The sequence below is a fragment of the Contarinia nasturtii genome, unplaced genomic scaffold (assembly GCF_009176525.2).
Source record: "Contarinia nasturtii isolate CC-2019 unplaced genomic scaffold, AAFC_CNas_1.1 Cnas_scaffold_1435, whole genome shotgun sequence".
Classification (NCBI taxonomy): Eukaryota; Metazoa; Arthropoda; class Insecta; order Diptera; family Cecidomyiidae; genus Contarinia; species Contarinia nasturtii.
The window spans coordinates 333,910-354,605 of NW_022198772.1; the positions used below are offsets into that span (position 1 = coordinate 333,910).

Genomic DNA, 20,696 nt, shown 5'->3' on the forward strand with positions numbered 1-20,696 from the left:
TGTTATACGTATCTCACTGGTCAACAGATCTATGTAGCCATGTTACTGTTGTTGTTTTTTTTTCTCTTTTTCGATTCAATTTATTGTAACTAAATTGAGTTCAACTATGGAATACAAGATGGCACAGATGAGGGGAATTCGCATTTTGTCTCTTCATAGGCTTAGCCGGTTGGGTAATTATAATTGAATGAATTGGCATTGAAAAATTCGAAACACTGGTTCGCATTCATTTCACTTTGACGCAACCGAGTTCTCATCATTAGAATGTGTCAGTTTAAATTATATTTCGTTCAATTTTCAATTATGGCATTTTTATCTCAAGCTACATTGTATTTTAATGTTGACTGATATATCAGTGTCAGTGTTTTTCCACTATAATTGGTCTAAAAGCGAGTGAAAGCAATTTGCAACCGCCAATTCCTTTTCAGTAAAATTAATTTTTTAGTTAGATAGGCATGATTAAATTTTTTGTAAATTTCATTTCAAAATTAAATGGTTTTTATTCAGTTGAAGCACAATAAAACGATGAAAATGAATGAAAATTGAATTTAATTACCTGTTGCTGCGGTGGATGTTTTTGCAACGACAACATCATTTTCGGCACTATTTTCGGTTGGCTTACGCTTATATTGTCGCTTTGGAGTTTTAAATTTGGGCTTTTGAACTGATTTTAAGTCGACTTTTGCTTGTTTGCTCTTTGGTGCGAGAACTGAGCTCCTTTCTGCTCTATTGCGTTTACGCGTAAGTGGGGACGCGATCGGATTTTTCGGTTTTAGTGGCGTTTCATTTAATGCTAAAAGAAACAAAAAAGAAATTTTACATACATATTTTGCCAATTGATTTATTGAAAAATGACAAAAATCTCAGTTGCAGAACGGTGTAAATGAATAAATAGAATTACTTTTGGTGAAGATCTTCTTCAATAGAGCATCAGATTGATGGCCCTTGAAAGAGACGTTGAACTCATTGATGTACGTCTTTTCCAATGCTGGTTCATTGCTTTTCTTGAGTTCCAATATTGCATCAATCTGTTTAGCTATTTCTGGGTCAGACATCTCGTTTAATGCATCGTACAACTTAGATATGGTAGCCGATACAATCAATCATTTCCGGACATGCAACAATCGGTTGTAACAATTTATTTTAAGGGGCAAAATGTTGATACTATAAGACGCATGGAAGCCTATACATTAACCAATTTTATGGCCATTTGTGGCGGTTTGCTTCGTTTACTTTTGGGCATATCAGCATTGAGAATTGTTGAATTTTACAATTCGGTTGTTTTTAATTATTCGCAATTCACGAAATCAAGTGGTACCTTTTAAAAGAAAAATGAATTCACAAAATTTAAATTGAATAGTTTTCGTTTTAATCAACACCGTACATCACACGTATGATGTGTTTCCGAACGCAGTTCACCGTGTATTTTGTGACCAATTTTCCACTTAAAAGAATTCAAATCTCAATTTAAAGTAAATTAGAAAAAAATGTGAAAATTGTAATGTGGATTTCACATTGTAGAATTAATCTATAAATACGATAATGATAATACAGACAATTTTGTTGAAACAATTTTGCTAGCATCGACGTATTGTCGTTGTTTATACGTATACGATTGCTTTTATTATCAAATATGCCAACTCAGCTATATTTGTTGTGTATTTTTCGTTGTGCCTTTCGTTTTTGCATACGTTCATCAACAGCAACGTTCATTTGTATCAACAGCAACAACGATAATTATCCGAAGTGGATGATATCGGTGCATTTCAATGTAACGATTTTCAACCGGCTAAATGGTCTAGTGGTATGATTTCCGCTTAGGGAAGATCCAAAAAAAATGCGGAAGGTCCCGAGTTCAATTCTCGGTTTAGCCCGTCGTTTTTTTATTATATTATGTGTTCAATTCTCGGTTTAGCCCGGCTGTATAGTTTTTTAGTAAATAGAAGAAGAAAAATCTAAATAAAAAAAATTATTTATGTCCATCTCTTCTCTTACCATTACTAATAGAAGAAACATACACGGAAAGAAACTTCCGATTTCTCCAATTATGATTCAATTATTCCATTTGAATATATTTATCATCAAAATCGACCGATTTTTTAAACTCCTCACATTTTTCTTCATCATGAATTAGTTTAAGCATTTCTATTTGTTCCAAATCAAATTTGATTTTTCGCTTGAATTAATTGCTATTTTAATCAAGATTAACTCCGTTCCGATTGAAACTGAAATCAAAGCATTTAAAATGTGAGCATTAGATTGCATGTCATCGAAAGAGAATTCTCTCAAAATTACAGGAAAGAAATGTGTTTTCTTGAAATTTAAATTTAAAATGAAGTCGGAAATCAAAATGTGAATTTTTTCACAGCTACTTTTCAAAGAAATTTATCAAACAGTACTCTGTCGACGAATGAAAGTCAACAAAAATATACAAGTCGAAATCAAATATCTTCACAAATGAACGGTATACATTCGTCAACGACCATATCATGTAAAAAGCACCAGTTCTCGTCCGATCACTGAAGTTAAGCTGCATTGAGCATGGTTAGTACTTGAATGGGTGACCGTCTGGGAACACCATGTGTCGTTGGCACCATATCTTTTTTTTCTTCTTTTTTTTCTCGTCTTTCTTCATTCTCTTTTGAAAGAGAAACAATTGTTTTTATTTTTAAAGATAAAAATCTTATGATTTTGCATATATTTTCCCTAAATTTTCATTTAAATAATAACGAAACACATTTCTCCCAGTAAACAGTGTTTATTTTAACCATTTTCAATGTTAAACACATAGTTTCACAAAATTTTACAGAACGCTAGAAATTTCAAAGTAAAAAACGCATTTAAACACCGAAAAATTCGGCAAAAAATCATTTCATTGGACCATTTGATGCTGAAAAAATAAAAACATGATAAAAATTGAAAGAAAGAAAAAAGAAAAAAAAAATCCTCCCCGGCGGGGAATCGAACCCCGGTCGCCCGCGTGACAGGCGGGAATACTGACCACTATACTACCGAGGACTTGTGAATAATATTCGCCAAATAAATTACAGATCATGTCATTTTTGTTCAGACATTCATTCATTTGTTCATTAGATCGTCGAATGACATACTCTTTTTAATTGGAATAATCTCGAGTTTTTAATATCGAACGTATTTAATTCTTCATATAGTATTTATGAAATGGCCTTTAATGATTGAAATTGTATATGTTTTCCATGTCGTGTAAATAGAGTTTTTTCAGTAAACAGATAACACATTTCCTTCTTTTTGAATTGATATCGCATTTTTTGTCATTCAACATCAGCTACCTCATCACAAATCTATTTTTGGAACTTGAAAAATTCAGAAACGTCACCTTTTGGTAGCACTTGATTTGTTTGACGAATGTTTGAGTTATTATGATTATGTGGAATGAAATTTATTTTTGAATATTCGTAATAGTCAAGTCGAGTTAAGTTTACATGAAATGCTATCTTTTACTACGGTATTACATCAATTCCAGAATGAAAAAAGTATGATTTCGGCCTGTATATTTTTGTTGATTTTCATTCGGTGACAAATCAGTATACCCAAACCGACTGAGTACTAAACGAAAGCGAAGAATAATTTGTTTAAACAGCAGCTCGGTGATTATTGCGTTTAATAAAGAAAACATTTCTGAAAAAAAATCTTGAATCATCACGAGAGTCTTGATCAATTTTTTTTATGAATAAAAATTTAATGCAATACTGCAATGTAAAAAAAAGTATTCATCCGGGCTCAACTGGGAATTGAACCCAGGGCCTCTCGCACCCAAAGCGAGAATCATACCACTAGACCATTGAGCCGGTTATCAATCAATCCACTCATATGCACCGAAATCAGCCAAATTTTTGAATTATTTTGCATAATAAACAAAGACAGTGTACATCTGCATAAGTGAAAGGTGTGTTAAAAAAATAAACAACAACTGAATGACGGTCGACATGACACAAAAACATTCAAATATCGATGAACAGCTCTTACTTTTACAGCTGCTTATTGTAAAATACTGGTTTCATGACTCATCTAATAGATTCCAATATTATTTCTTTAATAAATCATTAAATCGTGTCTAAAAAAACAATTACTCGTGTTTTTGTTGTTGGATTGATTGTTTTATGTGATACATTGTTAATTAGCAAGTAGCAAGTCCTGTTAGTAGATAATGACAATACCGAACTGTTTGAAATTGCCTTTATTATACCGAGACGCATACATGATTAATCAAAATGAATTTCAAGACATAAAATCTTTCCCAATAGAAGTATTTCTGGTTGCTTTTCTCATTAAACGAATTGTCACTTTGGTCAAGCTCCGAATCCAATCGCACTTTGAATGAGAAACTCATGCAATCAGTTTTGGTTGAAAGGGAATAAAGCTAGAACTTTTTTGAAATTATCGGAAAATAGTTAAAAATGTATCACCTACCGCTTTTCGATCGCAAAAAGAACGATTTCATCATTCGGCGATGAATGACAAGCGAAATAAAAATGGAGTTGAAAAATCGGACGTAGGTTCAGTACCAACGAATAAAAATGCCTACAAAATTCTCATTCTAAATTTTTTATTCCAAGTGCTATGGTATCCTATCGGAGTTTTGTAGCAAAAGCAGTATTCATGGCATCGCATATTTCACGGATCGAAATCGAAATTGGATCGAAAAGTGAAGACATCATAAGTTTACCACATGAAATGTGGGCTGTTGCTTCATTATATGTCGATTTTCTTCCAGAGTGATGTGGATTTTTGCATTCTTGGTCTCAGTGCTCTTGTGTGCAGGTTCAATCTATGCTGCTTGGTGCAAATGGCAAGAGGACCCAATAATTGTGGCTTACGCCAACAAACCGTGGTCAGTTGAAGATATCCCATGTAAATAGCAATAACCATTCGTTTCTGTAACCATTTTCAAGCAATAACCATTTGTCCCATTTCAGTTCCAGCAATATCCATTTGTCCAATGATCAAAACATCGGCGAAGAAATTCAATTTTACCAGAGTATATCGTTCAATATTTAAATTAGATGGAAGCAATTCAAGGAATGTCACTGAAAAAGAGTACGAAAAGCTTTTTTTTTCTTATTTTGAGATTCCCTTTATCTGACTTTCCGATTACATGCCTTTTCAGATTAAATTATATGCAAATTGTGAGCCAGGTGTGCGATGAACGAATTATGCAAGATTTGTTTGAATTCTTTTCGAAAAGTAAAAGCAATTTTTCGGATAGTTCAACTGTGTCTATATTAAGTGAATTGGCGCCATCCTTTGAAGGGACATTTGTTTTTTGCAAATTATTTGATAAATGGTCAAAATGTCATGATATCTTTTATCCGACAATAACTGAAGATGGTCTTTGCTATGCATTTAATGTACTTAATATGAAGGAAATTGCCAGTGAAGAGTAATTATTATAATATGCGCACTTTTAGTGTGGGAAAGGAATTGAAGTGTGTAAAAATGTCATATATCGATCAAAATATTCCTTCCAGAAGAATGGACAGTTGGGATAAAAGCCAGAAAAGACAACCTCCAAAATCGGATTGGCTACGGGAAAGTGGCTATATACGCTCCCTAACGAGAGAACCCTATCCGTACCGAGTTTATGGTACAGGAAAACAAGCCAGCTTCCAGGTATTGCTGCGGATATTCAACGATGACGTAGATCATTTGTGTGATGGGGCCATCAGTGGTTTCACGGTTGCATTTCATCCACCGTAATTCATTCATATAAATTTGTTAACATGTATCGTTTGACAAATAAGTAAAAAAAACTGGTGATTTTTTGATTTTCAATAGAAATGAAGGGCCACAAATAACCAAAAAGTACTTTCATGTGTCGCCAAGGAAGTTATCACTATTTTCAATTGATCCACACCTCATCATTGCCAACCCAAATATTAAAAAGTACAATCCAGATGTTCGTCAATGCTATTTTATCGATGAAAGGAAATTACGATTCTTCAACGAATATACACAGCACAATTGTGAATTGGAATGTATATCGAATTTCACACTGGCCTCATGTGGATGCGTTAAATTTTCGATGCCAAGTAAAGAACTAAAGAATGGTTGTCTCTGTCACTCCCATGAAAATTCACATTTGAGTTTGATAGCAGCTGGCTATCTTTTCAACATTGTTCTTTCATTTTTTGGATTAATTTTAATAACTAAACCCTTTTAGGACCGAAAAATGCAAAAATCTGTGGTTCAGCCAAGTTTGAGTGCTGTGCCCGTGCGGACATAAATGTTTTTCAATCAGGAGCTTTTAGCCAGTGTAATTGTTTACCGGTAATTTCTTACAACGAACTGTTACTACGTAATATGTAGGAATTAATCATTTTATTCTAAATTGAATCGTTATAGAATTGTATATCGGTGTCATATGATGCAGAAACATCTCAAACTGATTATGATCTTGTCAGCTTTTATTCACAGGTAATTTAAATTTTCAATCAATAAAAAAAGATCAAATAAACATTTGATTTTAAAATTTAAAGTCGCGAAATCAACCGGAATTCAATTTTGAAAAGTAAGAAACGTTAAAATGAAAAATTGAACTTGAAAATGCCTAAATTTTACTTCCACCGTTTTTATTTCGTATTTTTCAGTTCAACATTTAGTAGTTTGGTGGTGTCGTTTAAAGAAGAAGTATTCATTCCATCAATAAGATCCGAATATAACAATGCCATTGACTTTTTGGCAAATGCCGGTGGATTGTTTTCTATTTTCTGTGGTGCATCGTTGCTAAGCTTAGTTGAATTGGTCTACTATTTTACAATTCGCATTTTCTTCACAAAACATGCACACCATAAAATAAATCGGCATAATAATACTTCATTGCCACAGAATAAACGAATCAGCCGTGAGGAAGCTAACGATAAACATCATGTTTACCATTTTTCGCCATAAATTGCACAATTATTTATTTTTCGAATTCGAAGATACTTTAAAATAAAAAAAAAAATAATTTTTAATTCTCTTGAATAAAGTCACAATATATGAAGTCACTGAATTTATGTCTTTTGAATAAAGTGTTTTATGTGATTTGGACTAGATTTCAAAGGAAAACTAACTAAAAAAAATGGAAATCGGAATATAGACCACTGATAAAAGACATTGTATGGGCATTAAAATGAAATTTTATGGCATTGGCGCTGATTAATTCCCACCTTCACTAATTTATTTTATATAGCCTTGTTTCCTCTCTCAAAATATGCTTGAGAATTGGGGTCATTTGGTGAAAGACACACCTAATTGCTGGTGAAAAAGATTGATAGAGTTAATTGACAGGTATTTTGTTTTTGAGCCTAGTAACCGTTTTTTTATCAATTTAATGGATCGGAAAGCGCTTTCGTTGACAAATCTTTAATGGGCAGCTTTGTTCGGTATATCTTTCTGAGGAAATAAGGCGTAATTGAAATTCATTTGAAGAAATCCAATAATCATTATTACAAATCTATATTATTACAGATCATATGTGAATTGAAAAAAAAAACGGTTTCGAGTTTGAAAAATGTACCAAATGAGCAAAAAAATTCTTATTCCAAACGTTGTGCTTATAAGTAAAAACTTAAATTGGAAGAAATTCGAGAAATCGACCGTAAGTTCAAGAATCCATGTCTTTTCTCATTGCATGCTTTCAACACATTCTTCACTCATTGCAAGTGTTATGGTGTCCTAACGGAATTTTGTGATAGGAGCAGTTTTCATGGTGTGTCATACTTTACGGATGGAAAGAGACATTGGATCGAAAGGTACGTCTTCACTATATTTCAATGCCCTGTTTCTCGGTTTCTCCTGGAGAAATTTCCATTTAAATTATCTTCCAGGGTTTTTTGGATGATTGCTTTCTCAGTGTCCGTACTTCTGTGTGTCACTTCAATCTCAAGTACTTGGTCAACATGGCAAGCGAATCCCGTAGTTGTGACCAACGACAATCGGCCAACGTCGGTCGGTGAAATTCCCTGTGGGTCTATATAATTCTGCTTCATATTACTGTCACTTCAATTCCATCGATAACCATTCGTCCAATTTCAGTTCCAGCAATATCCATTTGTCCAATGATCAAAACATCGGCGAAGAAATTCAATTTCACTGACGTGTATCGCAATATATTAAAAATAGATGGCAGTCGTTCCAGAAATGTCACTGAAAAAGAGTACGAAAAGCTTTTTGTTCTTATTTCTTTGCGAAATATTCTTTTCTTGGTGAAAATTAATATTTAAATTATTCCAGATTAAAGCTTATGCAAGTCGTGAGCCAAGTGTGTGATGATCAAGTCATGTTCGATATGTTCGATTTCTTTTCCGATAGCAATAGTAATCATTCGGATAGTTCTACAATGTCTGTGCTGAATGAATTGGCGCCTAAGTTTGAGGAGACATTTGTCTTTTGTAAATTGTTCGAGAAATGGTCGAAATGCCATGACATATTCTATCCGGTTATGACTGATGAAGGCAATTGCTATGTGTTTAATGCATTTAACATAAAAGAAATTGTTACCAGCGATGAGTAAGTACTTTTTTCTTGATGAGATATAATCACGTGCTTATTTGAAATTGTGTTCGATTGCAGCACAGCTACAGATTATTTGGATGGGGCGTCAATGGGTCAACCACCATCTGGTCAGTTGAGCTGATAGTACGGTAGCCAGCTAAGTGGACTAAAACAATAGAAGTGATTGTTATAATTTATAACAATAGCTTCTATTGTGTTAACCCATTTAGCTGGCTAACGTACTGTCAGCTCAGCTGACCATTAAGTTCAATATATTGCAGACTGGCTGATGGAAGGTGGCTACAATCGATCCCTAACGAGGGAGGCATATCCTTACCGGGTTTTCAGTTCAGGGAAACATGCAAGTTTCCAAGTGTTGCTGTGGATGTTTAACGAAGATATCGATCCATTGTGTAGCGCTGCAATTCATGGATTTAAAGTTACCTTTCATCCACCGTAATAAAGTCATTTTTTCCATAAAATAAGTCCATATATGAATTAGAACAAAGATAACAAATGACTTTTTTAAATTTCAGAAATGAGACACCACAAATAACCAAAAAATACTTTCATGTGTCACCGGGAAAGCTAGCATTGTTTACAATTAATCCCCAACTCATAATGGGCATACCGAATTCTCGCAAATACAGTCCAAATGTTCGACAATGTTATTTCAACACCGAAAAGAAATTGCGATTTTTCATAGAATACACTCAACACAATTGTGAATTGGAATGTACAGCCAATTTTACGCTGGCCTCGTGTGGATGCGTTAAATTTTCGATGCCAAGTAAGTTAAGTTGATGACACTCATGCACCTCCAAGTATTTCGGGGGTAGGGGATTGGTTGGTACACGAGAACCCTGCTTGCCTAGGTTAATGAGTTCTCATCCTTTCCAGGGTCCAAAGGCACAAAAATATGTGGCGTAGGAAAGTTTTTGTGTAGTTCTCAAGCTGATGACAGTGTGTATCGATCGGGAGCGTTCGATAAGTGCAGGTGTCTTCCCGATTGCACGTCCGTTTCATATTCTGCTCAATCTTCTGAAGCTGATTACGATCTTGTCAGCTTTTATTCGCAGTCACGATTGCAACCGGAATTCAATTTTGAAAAGTAAGACATTTTCGATTCAAAAATTGAATTTTAAGGTGCTTTTGATGTCAGTGATGAGACTTTACCCGGTGCAACTTTTATTTTCAGCTCAACATTCAGTAGTTTGGTGGTGTCGTTCAAAGAAGATGTATTCATCCCATCAAAACGTGCCGAATATCGCAGTGTCATTGATTTTTTGGCAAATGCCGGTGGTTTGCTTGGATTGTTTTTGGGAGTATCGTTGCTAAGCATAGTGGAAATGATTTACTATTTTAAAATTCGCATTTTTTTTACGAAACGTGCACAAGAAGAAAATAAACAGCGTGATAACACCGCTGTGCCAGTGACTATGGTACCAAACCCTAATACTCCGTATCAAGTCATTGGACATCAGTTGGTTCACAATCAAACACGAATCTACAATTTTCTACCATAAATGACATTGTTGAATGCATAGTAGTAATAACCGAACTTACACTCAGATTCAACATTCAAAGCATAAAAATGGATTTGAGTCGTTGACAACACGCTATTCTTCAATTCTTGTGAAAAATTACTTACTGACTAGTCAGTTAACTATAGACAAAAACGTCCCCAAATTAGTCATCTGTTTAAAATGACATACATAGACGACTAAAGTCGACTGGGTAGACGACTTCAGTTAACAAAATTCAATTTCAGTCTATTTCAGCTAACCAGTCAGTCAGTCACTTTTTTTCCACACAGGATAGTCCTCCAATCAAATGGAAATATTATCTGAAGATCTTCGTCTCAATTCAGTTTTGATCATTCAAGAAATAGACAAATGTAACTTAATATTTTAAGAGAAATCTGTTTATGATTAGTAGTGCAAAAAAGTTCGTAAGATCATTTAGTTTTTGTGAAATATATGTTTTGGAATGTAGTTCTGTGCACAAAAGGTTTATGTTTTTCAAAAACTAATCAAAATGGATTTATAAAATAAATGTGTGGTATTATTTTTTATGATCAAAGATTTGCATATTTGATCGAATTCCAGGCTTGTGTAATTCAATTTTACTTCCATTTCATTTTAAGAAAATACAGCTTTGATGAACGAACTCTTTACGTTCTTGATTTATTTCGGTTTGAAACTCGGTGCTTAAATGAACAATGTTAAAATGTCAGATGCGCGCCAAAATTAGAATCCAAATGCTACTCTCAAATCTTTTGAAAATATCGAGAGGAGAATATGTTTTTATTCAGACATTACTCAGCCATAAGCGCTGAATAACATACTCTCTTCTCGATATATTCAATAGAAATACAGTTACAGTGTGTATTTTTTATGTGAATACATTTCGCTAGACGTTCCGTTTTGTAGTATACTTATGGATACTTGTCTTCTTCGAAAGAAGTAGAGTTGTTAAATTTTTCTACCGAATCGTTCTGAATTAAGAATTTCGTCGAAAAATGTGAAAATCAAGAAAGATCCGACTATTAAAAAGGAATTCAAAATTATTGATGATTTTGATTATTCTAGATCCTATTCTTTGATAATGACAAAATCCATTCATGTACTATAATTTGATGTATTTTCTATAGTCGACCATATATGGCTTCAGGATTTATGTTTTGAAAACATGACAATAGATATTTGGGCTTGTCAAAGTAAAGTGAATGTTGACAGCTTAACAATCTGTGTGTGATTAAATTGTTGTCCATTATCATTGGATGATTGACATTAGTATTGTGAGCCTATCGAAGATTCAGTACATTCGGTGGATTCAATGCATCAACATTTTTTTGTTGTTCAACAATGTAATAAGAGAACATCGATATTTTTCTTTGATAGTGAAATTGTTTTTAAAGATTACGGAGACACACGAACGTTAGAGAGTTCACGAAAAACTCTTTTTAGATGAATTGCAAATTAATTATTTCATAAAAACAAATCAATTGTTAAATTTCTCTTGCTCTTTCTTCTTCATGTGTGTGTGTGTGAATTGGTAACATTGGCTTGTGCTTGCTTAACCTTTTATTCCGTTACTTTGAACAAGACAGTACAACATTTATTTTACCAAAGGAGGTACTTTGAGTAAGATCGTGGCCATTTTCTGAAAAGGGACTTGTTAAAACATTTTTCCATCACACAAAAACATTTTTTGAAAGGATGTATCATCAAAAAACTGATGTTCCGCTGTTCTACAAGAGAAAGAGTCATTTTCATATGCCCAATATCAGTCGTCAAATCATTTTGAATCAAGATTCTGTAATAATTGGCTCCAAGTCAAATGCAGGAATGAATACCTTTCTCACACAAGGTGTGCGGAAGAGAAAAACTCCAACGACTCCATACGTAAGTTAGCTTTCATAAATAATTTGAGGCGGTATCTTTCCATCATTGAAAAATTCATTACATCCAAATAAACAAATGCAATTTATTATTTTCTTCCAAGACTGACGGTGTTTTGGTTCAATTCTGTGAAAAATCGAGTATTCATGGCGTTTCCTATTTCTTTGCTCGCGACCGCCACTGGATTGAACGGTAATTACCATTTTTTTCCTTTCTCTTCTTCTCCATTAAATCGTTGCAATAGCTGTCATTCTAATCAGTGAAGTGAACCGGTTTGACATTTCTCATACAAACCGATTTCGGAGCGGTATCTCGGAATTGGTTTCGTTTTGTGTGAACGAAACGGAGCAGGCGGAACGTTCCGAGAATGGTTTGTATGGCGACGTATGTGTACGTGAATAGCAATGCACACTAATACATACAGCCGTTGTATGGTCGTGTGTATACTGCACAGTATAAACCATTGTCGGAACGTTCCGCTTGCTCCGGTTCGTTCGGTAAGTGAAACCAATGAAATGGTTTGGTTTTGGTTCACTTCTCTGCATTCTATTGAAGAAAGAAAAAATAATCGAATGAAATGTCTCACTTCATCCTCTTTTAGACTTTGGTGGATTTTGGTGTTTTTGGTGTCGGTGTACTTTTGCATAAGTTCAATACACTGTTTATGGCAAAAACACGTTGAAAATCCGGTGATTTTGAGTAGTAGTAATAAACTCTGGCCAATTAGTAAGGTGCCGTTTCCAGCGGTGACCATTTGTCCATTGTCCAGAATTTCATCAAAAAAGCTCAACTACACCAATGTCTATCGCAAGATGTTCAAATTAGATGGCAATGAATCACACACAGTTACGGAAGATGAGTAAGAAATTAATTAAAAGAACATGCGGAAAAGTAAAAAACAACTTTTTTATATATTTATAGATTGAAGCTCATGAAAGTAGCGGCATTAGTATGTGATGACTTATTTTCAAGAGATGTTTTAAAACAATTTTCCGATAACTATTCCGATAGTTCCATACTGAAAACGATGTTAGAAATGGCACCAGAATTTGAAGAGACAATTGTCTTTTGTATGATATTCAATAAAATGGACGGTTGTGACAAACATTTTTTTCCAATGGTGACAGACGATGGACCTTGCTATGCATTTAACACATTCAACATGAAAGACATTGTGACCGATGAGTAAGTTTACCTCGATTCTATTTTGCAAAATTTAAACGTAACATTTCAAATGTTCAGGTTATCTGACGATTTTGATGATTCACATTATAATCCACCACGATCCGATTGGTTACTGGACGGAGGTTATATCAACAACACAAAACACCCTGTATATCCCCATCGGGTGTTTGGTGCCGGCAAACAATTCAGTTTACAGGTTATACTACGCATTAACGACAACGACATTGATCCATTATGTGGTATATTACTATTAATAATATTATTGAATAAACATCAAAAAAAAATTATTTTTTTTAAATATTATTTTGTTTTAGGCGGTTCTACTCAAGGATTCAAAGTCCTATTTCATTCACCGTAAAAACTCGCACATAAACATTAAAGAATTGAATTGATTGGTTTTTTTTTGTGTAATTTTTTTGAGATAGAAATGAAGATCCGCAAATGTCGAAACGGACGTTCCACGTGTCACCATCAAAGCAGGCATCATTCTCAGTTCGACCAGCGTTAACAGTCACAGGGTTTGATAGAGCTAAATATAGTTCTTCAGTTCGACAATGTTTCTTCAATTCCGAACGAAAACTGCGATTTTTCAGCCAGTACACGCAACGTAATTGGTAAAAAAAATTGCAAATTATGCCCAAAGTGTCACACAGCTAGCGCAACGACGGAATTCAATGTAATCTATAATAAGTTGCCGCCAACTAGTGAAAATACTTTTGCTCAGTTACAAATAACTGACCAGAACTCCATAGTTGTCTGTAGTAGCGCTAGCTGTGCCACAGTTTTTCATTTTATACAGTCTCTTATGAAACATAATTGCAGCGAGTCGGAATGCTTGGCCAATTTCACGATAGCTTCTTGCGGATGTGCGAGATTTGCGCAAACGAGTATGTCGTTCACCATTGTCATATTTTCAGTATACAATGAAACGGTTCCTTTCATTACTTTTCCGCACACCCACGGTGTGCAGTATCCAAGGATCGTTCCTTGACATTCACCAATGCATTTTGAATGTATATGATTGTTTTTTTAGGATCAAAGTACACGATGATTTGTGGCCCTGCGAAAATGGATTGTTGCAACAAAGCCTCGAATAACATTTATAGCAATGGAATATTCCAAAAATGTAAATGCTTGCCGTATGTATACATGTCAGAAATGATATATGAAATTTGTACATTGAAAGTTACTATTTATTCAACAGAAGCTGTACAAGCCTGTCTTATGACGTCGACACTAATCAAGCTGATTTCGATCCAGTGACACCATTTTCAAAGTCTTTGTTCAAACTCGACTTAAAAAAGTAAGAATTTTGTGGACACAAACACCGAAGATCAACATGTTTAAATTTGACTTAAATTTACAGCGCTACATTCACTCAACTGGTCATATCATTCAAGGAAGAAGTATTTGTTCCATCGAAACGAACCGAATTCAATACAATCACCAATTTTATAGCAAGTTCGGGTGGACTGTGTGGCTTATTCCTTGGTGCGTCCGTGTTGAGTTTCGTTGAACTATTCTATTACTTGACAATGCGCGCCTATTTCACTTATCGACAAAAACTCAAAATTCAAACCGTTGAGCCGAAACAACAGTCAAAAATTTTTACATTTCACCATGAATGACAGAATGATTTATTGAGGTTTAGATAAGTAAAATAAGACAACCAAATCAAAATCTTACAATCAATGTTTTAAAGGTTCAGGCGTGATTTGCCTGATTTTTTTAGGGTCAGAGGGAGTAGACGAGGCGAGACGATGATTTGATTTTATTTCACGATAGCTTAACCGTTTCATCCAAATTGTTTGTTAAATTCATTCAAATTATATGTATTTGTAACCTATTTAATGTTGTTAAGTGAATTCTTTGTTATATTTTCACCATATTGATATTATCAATAGGATGATAGAAATAAACATTTATCCATTGTCGACCAATGTGGCACGTTTAAATAGAGGGGTTTATTTTATATGAAAAATACTGTAATTACCAATGAACCTCCATTAATAAATTGTTTGCATTTCAAAATGCGTGATAATATTGAATGGAAAAATTACTATTATAGGTGGCTTGTTTCACAGTTCACACGCAATGAGTAATTAATTATTTGATTGATTATTGATCATTTTTAATAACAGGCGACTGTCTTACATTCACAGAGGTAATTCTATAAAATTGATAATATCAATCTCCCACTCCATTCAATTATTTCTTTTATTCCCTTTTGTTTTTACACTTTGGTGTTTCAAATCGATTTCATCAAATTCATACGCATATTTCGAGTGAAAATGACCGTATCGCCTTAAATAAAGGTGCCTTACTCCAGCGTGGATTAAAAATAGACGTCTCAGTTAAAATTTGGACTCGAGTGTGGTAATTATCACAGTCTCGTCTTTCAAGAATGCAGCGAATCAAAAGAGATTCTTCATTGTTCAAACAAAAAATGAAGAAAAAGAACAAGGTACATTCGAATGCGATACTAGTGGACACCAAATTTTCGAACCGACGCAACACTCCAAAGGAACAAGTAAGTGTTGAATCTCAACCAGTTAAATTGCACAAAATCTGATTGAAATTCTATTGCAAGACGGACGGCATTTTAGTTCAATTCTGTCAAAAATCGACGATTCATGGTGTTAACTATTTTTTCTCTCGCGACCGCCACTGGATTGAACGGTAACTATCAGATCTTTCTTCCGTATTTCTCGTCTTCTCCATCGTTGCAAAAGAAGTCATTTTATTGGAAAAAAGAAACGAATGAAATGTCTCACTTTATACTCTTTTGAATGTCTCCAGGCTTTGGTGGATTGTTGCATTTTTGGTTTCAGTATACCTATGCATAAGTTTCATTTATTTACAATATTTGAAACACATTGACGATACATTTATGTTGACCGTTAGTCATGCAGCGAAATCCATTGGTGAAATACCATTTCCAGGTTTTTTTTTCTGCTTCATATTTCCTGCCTGAAATTTTTATACTTTTCTAAAAAGTCATTTTAATCCATTTTCTTGTAATTAGCGGTAACCATTTGTCCAATGACAAAATTTTCGACGAAAAAGCTAAACTACACCGATATCTATAGACATATGTTCAAAATGGATGGTAATGAATCACGCACACTTACGGAAGATGAGTAAGACGATCTTTTTGTTTAAAAAAAAAGAAGATAAAAATATCTTTACGTTTCAGATTAAAAATGATGAAAGTGGCCGGTTTATTATGTTCAACAAAATTTTCGACAGATGTTTTAAATTACTTTCCCAATGATAGCTACTCAGATGATTCCATAATCAAAATGATCTATGATTCGGCACCGACACTCCCAGAAACATTAGTCGTTTGCCACGTATTCAACAATTCAAGTGGATGCAATGAAACTTTCTCTCCATTTATTACTGAAAATGGTCTTTGTTTCACGTTCAATGGATTTAATCTGGAAGATCTTCTAACGGATGAGTTAAATGGCGCTTAAAAGTTGAAATTTTGCGCATATGGAACCATTTGTTCTCTTTTTTTTAGATTTTCTGACACTTCACTTGACATACCTTACAATCAGCCTCGGTCAAATTGGAGACTAGATGATGGCTATAATGAATCGATAAGTGATGAAGAAGCATACCCGCGTCGTGTATTTGGGACGGGAAGGCAATTCAGTTTAATAGTTGTGCTACGCATTAACAATGAATACGTGGACCCTCTTTGCGACGGTGAGGTCCAAGGCTTCAACGTTATAATTCATCCACCGTAAAAATGCACCAATTCATTCCTACCTTCTCATTCACACATTAACACATTTGTTTGTTTCCTCATAGAAATGAAGATCCGCAAACATCCAAACAATTTTTTCAAATTTCACCCGGAAAAGAAGTGTCCCTTGGGGTTAATCCAAGTTTAATCACCACGTCATTATATTACAAAAAGAAATTCAGCCTTGAAACCAGACAATGTTATTTTGCGCTTGAGAAAAAGCTACGTTTCTACCGTAAATACACTCAGCGTAACTGCGAGGTAAAATAAACCTTGAAATAAAATTTGAATTTCGATAGGTGGGGCAATCGATTTTTATAAACGGTTCACATTTTTTTATTGCTTCGCTACATTTATGATTTCATTTATTTAAACTATGCATATTATTATTGGTTTTAGGCAGAATGTTTGATCAATACGACGCTTTTAATGTGTGGTTGTGCGAAGCTTTCTATGATAAGTATGGACGATTTGATTATTTGACTCTAGGGGGTAGACACGAATTATAAAACTTTGAATCATGTGAATCACAGTGAATCATTCAAATGTCAAATAAGCATCACTTTTGGTTTTATTAACATGATCGTTCAACAAATTCTAAATATTATCGTTGATTTTATTTGAAATTTACTATAAAAACACGAAAAAGATAAAAAAATGAGTTAATACATTTAAAAAAACGTCAAGAAATCATTTTTTCGAAGACAAATAATTTTAATTTATCAATAAATACTTCTTTCATGACACATAAGTGACATTTCAAATGTCATCTAAACAATGTGAATCTTTTGAATCACAGTGAATCAAATGAATCATGTCTACCCCCTAGATTTGACTGCAATGGAAGTCTTATATATGTTTTGTTTTTAGAATCGAGTGAGATCAATATCTGCGGTCCGGCTAAGATTGAGTGCTGCAACAAAGTTTCAAATAACTTTTTACGAAATGGCGTCTTTCAAAAATGCAAATGCCTGCCGTATGTATAGATGCCAGAAATGATGTGATGTACACATTGAAAATAACTATTTATTCAACAGGAGCTGCAATTCAATTGTGTATGATGTCGCCACTAGCCAAGCTGATTATGATACAATTACGCCATTCTTGAAGTCACGTTTTAACTACGATCTTAAAAAGTAAGAATGATGTTTATGCAGGGAATGTTGCTCTGAGGAGGAGGAACGGTGAGGAAGGAAATAAGGAGGAGGAGAGCACCGAAGAGGATCTGAAAATATCTTTTTTTCGTTAAAAACATTTTTCTTCACACTTTAGGAGGGGAATCTTCTTCAGTGCTCTTCTTATCCTCCTCATTTTCCGCCTCACTATTCACCCTCCCCAGAAAGGGAACCAGATTCAATCAAATGACGAGTTGAAATTTTAAATTTGCAGCGCCAGATTCAGTCGGCTTATCATATCTTTCAAGGAAGAAGTATTTGTTCCATCAAAACGAACCGAATTCAATACAATCACCGATTTTATAGCAAATTCGGGTGGACTTTGTGGCTTATTCCTTGGTGCGTCCGTGTTGAGTTTCGTTGAACTATTCTACTACTTGACAATGCGCGCCTATTTCACTTATCGACAAAAACTCAAAATGCATCGAAAGAAATCTACAAATCCACGAAGACACCCCATTATTTTACCATAAATAATTAAAAAAAAAAAATTAAATTGAGTTTCGTTTGAAATTTTTTTTTTTTTGGTTTGAAAACTAAAAAAAAAGAATGTTTTACATGTGTGATGGAACAAAAATTGAAAACAAGTTGTTTATTTACTCAAATGTAACTTGTGAATATAAGTTGATTCAAAAACATTTGGTCTGATGCTGTGCGATGTTAAAAAAACAAGAAACAAAATTATCGTTCGGGCTACAAAACAAATGTTTTTGAATGAACACGTGTTAGTACCACATTTTAATGAACAAATAAATTCACTCATGAGTTACAATAAATAACTGTTACTACAACAATAATATTAATGCATTTCCAATTTATTGTTTAAATCAAATTCACAATTCAACTTAATTAGTACAATTCAAAAAATTGCAAAATTTTCGAATAAACAAGTTGTGGAGCATCAATGCCCCACAAAAAATCGATGTGATTAAATTCCGTGTCATTTATTAAATGAACATATTTCATGCTATTATTGATCATGCTCATTATGTAATCAACATCTTGCGGAGTTGCAAATCTGTCGGTAGTTGAATGTATCGTCATGATTGGTGCTCTGATTCGTCCCAATTCAAAGTTCGGTGTTACGCTTGAATCGACCATAAATTTTCCAAAATTTCCGTATCGAATTGCTTGAGCATAATGCAATAATATTTTAACTGAAGTTCCACTTGGGGTGTGTGCTACAAATGTTGGTACCATTTTCTGTAAAAACAATCAATTTAAAAGAAATTCTCGTTACTTGAGCGATTTGATGCATTTTTTGATAGCTTACTTTATCTCTTTGATGTTCACTTTGTCCCGTGACAATGTCAAGAATGTCGTTGCAAACATTTTCCAAGCCCATATCACAAAACCACGTCGTGCTTCGAGAAACACGCCTTGGATAGAGTTCCTTATGCTTGAATGGCTGAAATTATGTAAAAATCCAGATTTAGATATAAAATATATATATGAAAAAAGACCCTTTCCCAGGTGTGTAAAAATTCCTTTACCTCTACAACAGCACGAAACCTTGATAAGGCATGTAGAACTGGGTCCGGGTGCTTAAAATACCCGACCGGTGCCAAAAAACTTGCAGCGCGTATGAAATTATTATATTCGGGTCTTTCGGACAAAAGAATCATCATTGCAGTTGTGCCCATTGAGTGGGCAGCAACGTATACACTGGACCTTTTCGTCGCATTCATGATGTAATTTAAAATGGCAGGATAATCGTAGACTCCGACTTCGTAGTATGAAAAATCCCAAAATTCCGATTGTTTGGTACTCAGAGTGGTATGCTTTCTTGAATAAAAGTTTCCGCGTGAATTCGGCAACCAAACATCGTATCCTGCGTCCGCCAGAACATAAGCTAGCGATTGTCTGGCCATGACAAAGTCATCTGATGACGGTGTAAAACCATGTTGGAGTACAACCACTTTCTTTTCGCCGAACGTTTGGCGTTTTGAATTGCATCGAAAAATAGTTAATATATAACCGTCTTCAGTGACAACATTATGTACTTCGGCGAGATATCCATAGTATTCGATGAACTCATTCTGTAAGCAAAATTCAAAAAAATTCCGATCACTTTTTCCACACTTCAATTTACAAATAGTTTACCGTCTTTGCGGTACGCATTGCCTTAGTCATGGGACTTTGGAATGTACTCGTTACAGCGCCAAAAACATTTCCTATTCTCTGGGTGACTTTGCCAAATATATTTTTCAATGAGCCACCAAAATTTGATAAAATGTTCGCTTGATCACTTGGTTGAATTAAAAACAAGGTGAAGCAAATTAAAAGCGATGAAGATTTTGCGAAAAACATCTTTCTTTCAGAAAATTCAAAACTATTTTGAGCGCTGAGCAAGAGTTTCTTTAGTTTATATGGGAAGTCAAGAATAGATAATTTATGTCAACAAAAACAACAACTGTTCATCAAATTTTACAAATGATATTTACGAGTATCAGTTACTTCAAGTAACTTACTTGTGGAATTATTAATAGATTAAATGCGTGCGATGGAAAACGTTTATTATTTAATATCAGGACTGTGTAGTCATAATTTTGCTACATAATTTTTTTTCAAAATTTATTGTTTCAATTAAGTGTAGAGGAAGTGTAGGTAAGTGTACAACATTTTGTTTCGAAGTGTACCTGAATTTTTTTTTTCAAAAAATCG

The 20,696-nt window shown here is 34.1% G+C and overlaps 1 protein-coding gene and 4 non-coding genes across 5 annotated transcripts; 2 read left to right on the forward strand and 3 right to left on the reverse strand.

Moving 5' to 3' along the window:
* The first annotated feature begins 1,787 nt into the window (after positions 1-1,787).
* Positions 1,788-1,874, forward strand: Trnap-agg. The gene is given in 2 exon segments: positions 1,788-1,823; positions 1,839-1,874. It is a non-coding gene; the product is annotated as a tRNA-Pro (tRNA).
* Positions 1,875-2,474: 600 nt separating this feature from the next.
* On the forward strand, positions 2,475-2,593 carry LOC116346212. Its single transcript, XR_004201568.1, has one exon. It is a non-coding gene; the product is annotated as a 5S ribosomal RNA (ribosomal RNA).
* Positions 2,594-2,946: 353 nt separating this feature from the next.
* On the reverse strand, positions 2,947-3,018 carry Trnad-guc. The gene has a single exon. It is a non-coding gene; the product is annotated as a tRNA-Asp (tRNA).
* Positions 3,019-3,755: 737 nt separating this feature from the next.
* On the reverse strand, positions 3,756-3,827 carry Trnap-ugg. Its single transcript has one exon. It is a non-coding gene; the product is annotated as a tRNA-Pro (tRNA).
* A 14,577-nt stretch (positions 3,828-18,404) lies between these two features.
* LOC116346123 (lipase 1-like) lies at positions 18,405-20,351 on the reverse strand (the record flags this gene model as incomplete). Its single annotated transcript, XM_031776029.1, has 5 exons — positions 20,136-20,351; positions 19,526-20,071; positions 19,306-19,440; positions 18,904-19,235; positions 18,405-18,423 (listed from the first exon to the last, which is right to left on the reverse strand). Coding segments are annotated over exons 1-5 (1,239 nt in total), but the record flags the coding sequence as incomplete, so codon positions are not given.
* Positions 20,352-20,696: the final 345 nt, after the last annotated feature.